This window comes from Colobus angolensis, unplaced genomic scaffold, assembly GCF_000951035.1.
Source record: "Colobus angolensis palliatus isolate OR3802 unplaced genomic scaffold, Cang.pa_1.0 Scaffold566, whole genome shotgun sequence".
Lineage (NCBI taxonomy): Eukaryota > Metazoa > Chordata > Mammalia > Primates > Cercopithecidae > Colobus > Colobus angolensis.
This window is the reverse complement of record NW_012119221.1, coordinates 1,437,513-1,448,899: the sequence shown is the minus strand read 5'-3', so window position 1 is coordinate 1,448,899 and position 11,387 is coordinate 1,437,513. Positions and strand designations below refer to the sequence as shown.

Here is an 11,387-nt window from a genome sequence, read left to right as displayed (position 1 = left end):
GTGCTAATAGTAGTTATTGCTGAAGAATAAGTGGTTTTTATTTATTTATCATAATGTATTAATATTCTACAATAAAGCGTAATTTCTGCAATAAGTGAAATTATTTTAAAGTTCTTTTACAATAAGATAATTCAGTATTCTAATTAACTTGAATGATGTCAAATTATATATTCACTTAAAGATATAATTGATTTTACATATACATTTTTATTTAACTTTACCTTCCAAAAGCTGTGAGCTAACATTGACAAAATCAATTTTCTTCCGGAGATATCGCTGATTCAATTTCCAAATGCATGAAATAAATGCATTCTTTTCAGCAGTGCTGCTGGCAACCCATTTATATATTTTTTCGAAGTGTAAATCAAATTCAGGATTTTCCTAAAATAAAAATACACAAAAGATATTATTTTTGATCACGTCCTTTTACATTGTTAAAGTAAAATCTACGTTAAAAAAAGGAATTTATGCTGTTTCTGGAAAATAAAGGGTATTAAAAATCAGCTAAGCAACTGGAAGAGAAAGGTTTGGAGAATTCAATTTATAGCAAAAAGTTTACCACCCCATAGAAGCTGGATGAAAAAACAACATACTGTTGTGGTCATTTTCTTCCCATGCCCTTTAGGTCTATGAGCAGAAGTATAGGATGTATTAATGGCTTTCTAGCTTAGCTTCCTCATCAGTAAGATGACAATGGTCTTTAGCTTTGACATGGATCTAATTTTTCTTTTTAAATTGCCTACCGAGTTTTAGTTATAAATTTTCTTTAATAATGTACTACTATTCGAAACCGTAATTGGACATTAACTCCCTAATAAGGACTATATTTTCTAAGCATAAAACTTGAGAAAAACGTAATGTATATCCTGGTGTACTTTCTTTTTTTTTTTTTTTGAGACGGAGTCTCGCTCTGTCGCCCAGGCTGGAGTGCAGTGGCTGGATCTCAGCTCACTGCAAGTTCCGCCTCCCAGGTTTACGCCATTCTCCTGCCTCAGCCTCCCGAGTAGCTGGGACTACAGGCGCCCGCCACCTCGCCCGGCTAGCTTTTTTTTTTGTATTTTTTAGTAGAGACGGGGTTTCACCGTGTTAGCCAGTATGGTCTCGATCTCCTGACCTCGTGATCCGCCCGTCTCGGCCTCCCAAAGTGCTGGGATTACAGGCTTGAGCCACCGCGCCCGGCCCCTGGTGTACTTTCTAAGAACAAGTGAGGTGAAAAGCAGAGATTGCTCCTAATTATTTTCTATTTAGAAAATAAGGAATGATCAAAGATACCTCAAAAGCTAAAAGTGCTGCTGGGTCTTAAAGTTTATTTTTTTGACACAGGGTCTCACTTTGTTGCCAAGGCTACAATGCAGTGGTGCAGTCATGGTTCACTGAAGCCTCGACCTCCTGGGCTCAGGCAAACCTCCCGCCTCAGCCTCCTGAGTAGCTGGGCCCATAGACACATACCAGCATGCCTAATTTTTAAAATTTTTTTGTAGAGACAAGATCTCCCCATGTTACCCAGTTGATCCTCCTGCTTCGGCCTCCCAAAGTGCTGGCATTACAGGCATGAGCCCTGTTCCTGGCTGAAAGTTCCTTCATGTGACAAAGAAGCTCAACCAATCTGAGAGAATTACACTATACTTTCTACAAGTCTCTTAAGCCATGTTACAGCAGGCTAATATTTCTACACACCAGGCTAATATTTCTCCCTTGAATGAATAGAACTAGTTGACTATTATATAAAAAACCAGGTTGGGCTTGGTGGCTCACACCTGTAATCCTAGCACTTTGGGAGGCCGAGGTGGGTAGATTGCTTGAACCCACGAATTTGAGACCAGCCTGGGCAACATGGCAAAGCCCTTCTCTACAAAAAACACAAACATTAGCCAGGTGTAGTGGCATGTACCTGTAGTCCCAGCTACTTGGGAGGCTGAGGTGGGAGGATGGCTTGAGCCTGGAAGGTGGAGGCTGCAGTGAGCCAAGATTGTGCCACCGCACTCCAGCCTGGGTGGCAGAGTGAGACCCTGTCTCAAAACAAACAATCAAACAAACAAACAAACTTATGGATGTATACTTCACATCCAAGGAATTAAAAAATAGGCTAAAATATTCTTAATGTTCTACAGGATAAAAGAATAATAATATATTTGATTCATTTAAAGTGTTATTTGGGGGAAATGTAAATACATTAAAATAAGGGAAGTTAAATCAGACTTTTACTGTGAAGAACTGGAATATCTTAGGAATCAGGATTTGACCTTTGGTACAACAATCATATTACAGCAGCATGGAACTACTAATTAGTTCAATGTATAGTTTAACAAACAGAATTAAAGCGTCAAAAATTTAAAACCTGCATTTACAATGAAAAGGTAGTTGCATTATTACTTAAAAAAAATACAATAGGAATATTGGCAACTAATATGAAACTTGATGGGAAATAATCTCTTCCCTGGGAATTTTCCCATAATACCATAAAAGAAGCTGAGTGCGCTAGTGGCAACACTCACACAAATCAATGTGTGATACTAAATGGCTAATGTTAAGTTATGTATAAAAATTTTATGTTTTATATCCATATATAGTGTACACACACCAAGGTGCGTACATAAAATGCAAAAAAAAAAAAAAAATCCATTAAGCAAGTTGGCAAGAGGCGTCAGCTGTGAGAATGCATTCAAACAAGCATTCAGCAATGTTACTGAATTATGCAAGTCAACAGGGTTACGAAGTGCAAAACTACTGAAAGGAAAAATGGTTCTTAATAAAGGTACAGTTTTCAAAAGCCCTTAAGGTGTTTTGTCTTAAACAGAAAACAACCAGAAAAGTTTCCACTCTTGATCCCTCCCCATGGTAATAAAAATTACTTATTAAAGTATGCTTTTTTTTTTTTTTTGTGGAGACAGAGTCTCGCTCTGTCGCCCAGGCTGGAGTGCAGCGACATGATCTCGGCTCACTGCAACCTCTGCCTCCCAGGTCCAACAATTCTCCTGCCTCAGCCTCCCAAGTAGCTGGGACTACAGGTGCATGCTGCCACACCCGGCTAATTTTTTGTATTTTAGTAGAGACAGGGTTTCACCGTGTTACCCAGGCTGTCCTGAACTCCTGAGCTCAGGCAATCCACCAGCCTCAGCCTCCCAAAGTGTTAGGATTACAGGCGTGAGCCACCACACCTGGACTAAATTGTTTTTTAAACATTCCATTATAATTTTCTTTCCAATCTCCATCTTTCTAAATTTCTGTCAAATCCTGTTTCTACATTTCACATTTTTCTAAGCATTGGGTGGCTCCTTAGGGATAAAGCAAAGGGCCAGTAAGCCTAGAATACTTAAAGAAAAGGCATGATTTACATTTGGAAGAAATCTGAATTATACAGATATAGAGGGCTCTCCTCAAATTGTTCTTACTTCATTTTTCTGCACCCAACTCAACTACCTGTCATTTTGTCCAGATTTCTGATCCTTGGAGGTCTGTACCAAAGTAAGGGTAAAATCAGAATTTTATTTTACCAGATTGCTTTACACAGCAATTTTTTTGTTTTTGTTGTTTTTACTTTATGCCTTTTTAGTAAATGTATGAGATTTGTAGAGCTAAAGAGCGCCTGTAGTTTCACTAGTGTAAGCCTTGCTATTATATTAGTCCCACCGACAGTACAAGTAGTTGTGGTACAAAGTATTCCCTAGTGCTCTGTACGTGTGTTAGGGCTGCAGAGAAAGATGAAGGGCAGAGTGAGAGAGGCTGAGGGGGGAGGAAGCACCTAATTTAATCAAAGGAGGCCTACTTGATTGCTTTGAAAAAAGGGCATTGCTGTGAAAAGCCTTGAACTGTCAGGAATATAGGTGGTCCTTTAATGTGATTATCACATTATTCAACTTTCTTGGAGTTTAAGTGTGGTTCATGTATAAAGTGTAAGATTTATATCTTTATAGATCTTATTATTTACATTCCTTAAAAAAAGGTATGTAACCCACTATCACTTCTGTTTTTTTGTTGATCCACAAACATCAAAGCCATGGTGGCCTCGAAAGGCTAGTCTGGCTGCCCCAGCTGGTGATTCTATGTTTACTCATGAACACTAAGGAAGGATTACTTTGTTTATATGATTTTGATTAAAAAAACAAACAAGCAAAAAGATTCATGACACACCACTTTAAAATCCATACTATGTATAGATTTTATACAAATTATACTTAATCTAAACACAGAAATGTATACAGTCAAGGTTATTTTGCTCTAGTTTATGTAGCTTGTGCATAAACATAATTATAGCTTAAAAAAGCAAAAAAATAAGAAAACAAACATATACATTAATTTGTTTTTAGATCATCTTAGAATACGTAATACCATGTTATAAAATGAAAGATGCTTTCTGAACACAGGTCAAAGAACTGAGAAAAACCTACCTTGATAGCATCTTTGGCATCTACCACAGCAAGGTCTCGAAGGGCCCATGCAATCTGCCTTTTGTAGAAATCTCCCTTATCGGATTTCTTGACTTTGACCACCTTAACCTGCACAGGGCGTTCAGTTGTCACTGTTGAGTAAAACACACACTTTTATTAGAAACATCACTCCTTTCACTCATTCTTCATTTGCTCCTTGCAAGTATAGCTTTCAGGTGCCTAGTAGCTGATACTAAAAGAGGTGTACTACTTTGCAACAAGGGCTTTGACTGAGGAAAGCACAGAATCCTAATAGAAGCATCTCAGTCAGACTAGAGGATCAGAGTAGACTCCTTGAGAAATAAAGGAATGATATACTAATAATACATTAATTCAGACCAGTTTTAAAGAAAAGTATGAGGTAAAAATCTAAAGAATGATTGACATATGTAGTCTGCGAGGCTTGAAAGAGCAAAATAGTATTTCAAAGAGCAACAATATATTTATATATAAAGGTCTTACTATGTTGCCCAGGCTGGCCTTAAACTCCTGGACTCCGGCCATCTGCCCACCTCAGCTTCCCTAAGTGCTGGAATTACAGGAATGAGCCACTACCCCTGGCCTAAGAATTTCTTTATAGCAATGCAAGAATGGCCTAATACAGATACATTATGATTGAGTGAGGTCATTCTAAAAAGTCAATTTATCATTTGAAAAACCAAGTACAATTATACACTACACTAACAAGGGAGAAAATTTTATGATACTATCAATGATACAAAAAGCAGTTGATAAAATTCAACACCCATTCATGATTTTTTAAAAAAATTGGAAGAAATCAGGAATAGAAGGGAACTTACTTAACACTATAAAGATAGCTATAAAAACCCTATACCAAATATCATGCTTAAAAATGAAGTCATTCCCTTTGAGATGGAGCCTGGATGTATAGTCCTAACTAGGAAACTAAACCAACAAAAATAAATAAAAGATATAAAAACTATAAAGGAAGGAAGAAAAATATCACTACCTTCAAAGAGTCTACAAATAATTAGAATTAATAAGAAAGTTTGGCAAGATTGATAGATATCCATATAAAACACCAACAATTCATTGTAGAATTCTAACAATATATGATTTTAAAATGTATTAATGTTAAAAAGAGCTTTCATGACTATCAAATAAAATCTAAGAATAAATCAATACCCAGGAATAAAGCCAACAATATACATGCCAAACCTTTAGAGAAAATGATGAAACTCATAAAAGTTATAAAACACCTAAACAGAGAACTGTACCATGTTCATCGACACAAAAGATTCAATACAATAAAAATGTAAGTTCTCTCCAAATTGAACTATAGGTTCAAAACAATTCCATTCAAAATCCCAACAAAGTCTGAAACTTGACAAGTTGTTTCTAAAATTTAGGTGGAATAAAGAACAAAAACAAAATAAAAATAAGATACAAGATGATAACCAGAAATGCTCACGCACACCACGACAGATGTCGACACAGGTGAACTAAGACTAAAATGTAAAAGGCAAAATTATAAAACTTTTAGAATTTAGGAAAATATTTTTATGACTGTACAAAAGATATCCGGGAAGGATCTTTAAGACACCAAAAGGGAAAGCCATAAAGGATTAATTAATTTCGTTTAGTTTAAATTATAAATTTCATTAGAAGACATCATAAAAAGTGAAAAGACAAGCCACTACCTGGGATGCATACAACCAACAAAAGACTGATACCCAGATTATAGAAAGAACTTGTACAAATCAGTAAAAGGACAAGCAACACAATAGAAAAGTGAGTAAAAGGCTTAAACAGGTAAATTTCACAGACAAGAGAATGAAATGACTAAGAAATTCACAAAGATGCTCAATCTCATCATTATAGGGAAATACAATTTAAAACCACAATGAGATACTATTTCACTGCCACCAGATTGGCAACAATTAACAGCCTGTCAAAGCCAAGTGGGAATTTGTTGACCCAACAGTTTGTCCCATTATAGAGACTATTGGGATATTCAAAACAAAAGGAAATATCTCCTAAATAACAAAAGGATACAAAACAAGTACTCTTTCTTACTAAATACCCACCTGTGGCACATAAAAAACAGTTCTTTTTCTTTTTTCCTGCTTTGCAGACATTCACAATGCTCAGCAGGCGTTCATCATTTGGTGTAAAAATGTCTCTTTGTAATGCATGCTTGATCGCTGTCATCTTTTCTCAGCTGAAAAATTTGAAGTATAGATATTAAGCTCACTCCAACATCATTCCACCTTATACTTCTAAATTTATGATTTGAAAATGATTTTTGGTTAACAAGCCTAGGAAAAATGATTTAATATATGAATACACCTATGTCACAAAAATATAAAGCTGGAAGTTTGGAAATAAAATTAGAGAACCAGTGTTATCAAACTCTAAAATGTTTGGAAATGCTCACCGAGTGTACACACACACATACACATGCACACACACACACACACACACACACAAGATTTAAGAAAAAAATCTTCAACTTCCTGCTCAATCTTTAAATAGTTTTCTACGTAAAGAACCCTTACAACTCAACAATAAAAAGACAAATAACCCAATTAAAAATTGAATAAAATACCTGAATAGACATTTTTCCAAAGATATACAAATGGACAATAAGCACATGAAAACATGCTTAACATCACTGGCCACTAGGAAATGCAAATCAAAACCACAATGAGGTGTCAACCACCTTATACTCACAAGGGTGGTTAAAATAAAAATGATAGAAAATAACAAGTGTTGGTGAAGATGAGAGGAAACAGAACTCTCGTACGTTGCTGGCGGGATTGTAAAATGGTGCAGCCACTTTGGAAAACAACTTAGTGGCTCCTCATAAAGTTAAACATGGGCTACCCTACAATTCAACAATTCCACTCCCAGGAGAACTGAAAACATGAGTCCACACAAAAATTTGTACATGAACGTTCATGGTAGCACTATTTGCAATAGCCAAAAAATGGAAATAACAGAAATGTCCATCAAACGATATAGAAGTAAAATGTGGAATAGCCACACAATGGATTATTATTCGGCTACAAAAAAAAAAAAGGAAATGAAGTAATGAAACATGCTACAGTATTGATGAATCTTGATAAGATTATGCTAAGTGAAAGGAGCCAGATACAAAAGACCACGTATTGTATGATTCCATTGATATGAAATATCCAGAATAGGAAAATCCACAGATACAGAAATACAAGTGGTTTTCAGGAGCTGGAGGGGAAGGTGGAAAGGAGGATTGACTGCTAATGGGTATGGAGTTTCTTTTTTGGCGTGATGACAATGCTTTTCAACTAGATAGTAATGATGGTTGTACAACCTTGTGAATATGCCAAAAATCACTACATTATATAATTGAAAAGGGTGAATTTTATCATATGTAATCTCAATTAAACTGTTATAAAAATAGGTTTCCACTTATCTCCTTTTTCTTATCTAACTCAGCATCTTTTCAAACATCAACTTAAGTTAAAATAATTTTTAATCTCTATTTTATTTTTCATATACATATTTGTGTGGATATATATTACTATTTTTTCAATGCAAATGTGTAGTATTTCATACATGTGAGCTTGCCTAGGACACTAACTTCTAAAACACTATTTCTTTCTATTGGAAAATGAAGAAATTATGATTTTTAAATAAATGATTTACAATGCATTTTTACAGCACAATGACTACTTTGTAAACCAGGTCTTTCCAATATTTTACTCAATCTGTAAAACTTCTATCTCTACTCCAATTTCAAAAATTGCTTTTCTCATAAAATTTACATCTTCCCACTTCCACTTCATCTCAGCCTCTAGTCTTCTGACACTGCCCTCCTTTCTGTTCTCTTAATCTGGCCTCTCCAAGTTTACTTCTTTTCCAAACTAGCCTGGAGACAGTGCTCATTTCCCTATACCTAAACTATCCCCTACAATTATTTCACCCTGTTTGTAGACCAGTTGATCTTGTTTTTATCAATCTCCATAAACTGTATTCTTTTCTTCACTTCTCTTGGACTACCAGATGCCGCTTTCAAAAGCCACATATCCATGCTCATTGCATGCATTACAAATATCTACAACCAGTGAAAGCTAGACTTTCAATGCTGCTCAGCAATTAATCCCTCATTTGATGATTCCTTTTCCCATTCCCCATGACTTTTGTTGCAAATCCTTATTACTCTCCTTCAGTTCCCAGCTCTAGAGGTTAGCCTCCTTCCTCTCTGCAAATGACTTAACAACCTACCTTGCAGAGAATATAAAAGCCATGAAATGCAATTTTCCCCAATTGCTCGCTTCTCCATCTCTCCACACCTTCACTCAACCTATCCTCCTTCTTGCCTGTTATAGTGTCCATGCTGCTAATCCCTTAATATGTTGTAGGGCCCAGACACTACGTTATATTTTTTCCTAAACCCAAGCCACATTGGCACTGGCCAGTTTACTTTTCTATCTCTGGGCTTTTGTTCAAGCAATTTTCTTTTCCTAGAATTCTCTTCTCCCTAGGAAATTACAATTCATCTCTCAAGATTGTGCTAAAATGTCATCTCTTCTGTAAAGCAGCCCCCTCCCTGCCACCACCCTGTGCAAAGAGTAATTTCTACCTCTCTAATATTTCCCCTCTACTCTGATAATACGGCATTTATGAACTGTATTTTCTAGCTAGCTGTATTTTATCTCCTATTAAAAGTAGGACCATGTCTTAATCATCTTTGTACTTCTAGAACTTGGCAAACTAGGCATTTAATAAATGCCTAAATTAACTAACATAACAGTATAGCTCCTCTAAGATTCCCCTTTTCTAATTTTCATATCTATAAGCAAATGTCCAGGTTCAAAATCCACCATATTTGCTTCCCTATTCCCTTGTCAACATGAAATCTGCTACCACATTCTGCGATTTCCCCCATCCACATGTAATTTATTCCTTTCTTTTCCCACTGCAAATATACTAACCCAGGTTCATATCAACTTTACTTAACCCTACAAAATCTGGTTATCTCTTCGCAAGGTCCCACAACCCTGAACAACAAGATAATTTTAAAAGACAGTTTGTATCACATCACACTCTTACTCAACGTTTTCCTAATGGTCTCAAAAACATTGCACTCCAAGCACTCTTGTTCATTTTGGACGTCAAATCTTTACTTTGGTACTTCCCACCATGTAAGGAATATCATCTCCGCCCTATCCAAACCCTAATTACACTTCATGATTTACATGAAGTTGATTCAATGAAGATCTTAATCCAAAGTGATCTCTCCTTTAAATTTCTACAGCTCTTACCGCATTAGCTAAACAAATCAAGCATTTGCCGTCTAATGGGCTCATTAAATCATAAGCTTCTATATCTCAAGAATTCTCTTAAAGAGAAAGAAGGGAGGGACGTTCATCATAGTTTTGTGTTTAGTGGATACTTACATATCTCTTAAGGTAATTAGAACTGAATAGTAAAAACTGGTCAAATGAATAATAGGGACCAACGTTTACCACATACTCCCTCTCTGGCTACAAGCAACAACTGAGTGTACAGTAAGTGGCAAAACAAGACAGGATTGGGCATACATCATAAAGGAGTTAGGCATAATGAAAAGCAGTATGTGACTCTTCACTCATTCAGCAAATACTGATGCTTATTAGGTGCCAGGCGCTATTCTAGCTTATAGCAGTCAACATGACAGATATGTTTATGAAGACCTGAAGCCGCGTGCTTCTATGGCATTTACACCCTGAGAGTCGAGTGATTAACTCTTCAGTCTTTACGGTACTTTTCTGAAAGTCAGTAAATAAATCCCTAGAGGTCCTCTAAAATTATTTTCCAGGTCTGAGAACCCATGTCTGACCACGTTCCAAAGGCAGGCAGCCACTGCTTACTCTGTACTGGTTAACTTTCCTTAAGCTCAGTTGGTCCACTACACTGTGTGACAAAGAGCTAGTCAGTGTGAGTGCCTGTGTGCGATGGGCCCTGTATGCTGCTGAGACATATTAGTGCATGGAGCATTGTCATCCAGAAGATAAAACTGTGCACGGAAATAGAGAAATACACTTAAGAGATTTGGCGGGGGTTGGGGGGCCGGGATGTGAACTTGGAGAAAGAGGAAGGCACTGTCACGCTCTCCTCTCCTGGTCCACGCCAAAGAGCTTACGATCAGGGTCATTTTGCACAAATAAAATCTGGTTCTGATGGGCGGAACCGTAATGGGGAGCGTGAGGACTGCCCTCCCAGCTCCGCATTCTCCTAGACCCGAGAACGAGGGGTTGGAGAATGCTCTGACCAGCCTTTGCGTCTTACCAGGACAAACGGGGAAAGGAAGGTCAGAGGGAGCGGTGCCCGACCCCAGGCGTGGAGACAGCAGTCGGACTGAGGAGCCGCCTTAGACCCTGGTGCCTGTCTGTCAGCTCTTCTGTCCACCCCCGCCGGGACTACCGGGCAGCCGCGGCCGAAAGCTTACCGCAAGGACTGGGCCCGGCTGTGCCGAGGCGGGTCTTCCAAAACGGAGACCGGATGGGGTCACTTGGATGCGCCCCTCAATAAAGCGTTGAACGGGAAGCGGCCGTTCCCCTAACACTTCCTATATCCGGGCACGTGATAAACTCCGCGCCGGAAGTTGACCCCGTAGAGAAGGAAGAAGCTGTAAGGAAAAAAGGGCGTGGCCAATAGACACGGGGGGCGGGGCCCAACCGACGGGCGTGACCGGGAGGAGCTAGGCCTCACTGGAGGGGGCGTGTCAGGGAAGGGAAGGGGCGGGGCCTTTGTGACACAGAAGCTGATTTGCGAGTTGGGGATTAGATGCTGTGTGGTATTTACTTTCTCCAAAATAGTTATTTATTCAGATGTTTGCAGCAATTCATTTAAGAAGAAATTCGATTAAATGTTTTCTTTTTTCATATGTAAAGCTCTATTAACTCTAGCTACTTTAGAGAGCTTAAATGAGTTAAATCAGAATCTCTGCGGGTGGGACCCAGACATCAGTACTTT

At 37.8% G+C, this 11,387-nt stretch overlaps 1 protein-coding gene across 1 annotated transcript; it reads right to left on the bottom strand.

Moving 5' to 3' along the window:
- Nucleotides 1-188: 188 nt before the first annotated feature.
- LOC105525916 (exocyst complex component 1-like) lies at nt 189-11,006 on the bottom strand. Its single transcript, XM_011961717.1, has 4 exons — nt 10,861-11,006; nt 6,476-6,609; nt 4,389-4,519; nt 189-381 (listed from the first exon to the last, which is right to left on the bottom strand). The coding sequence occupies exons 2-4, from the start codon at nt 6,597-6,599 to the stop codon at nt 208-210; spliced, it is 429 nt and encodes a 142-aa protein (XP_011817107.1). The 5' UTR covers nt 6,600-6,609; nt 10,861-11,006; the 3' UTR covers nt 189-207.
- Nucleotides 11,007-11,387: the final 381 nt, after the last annotated feature.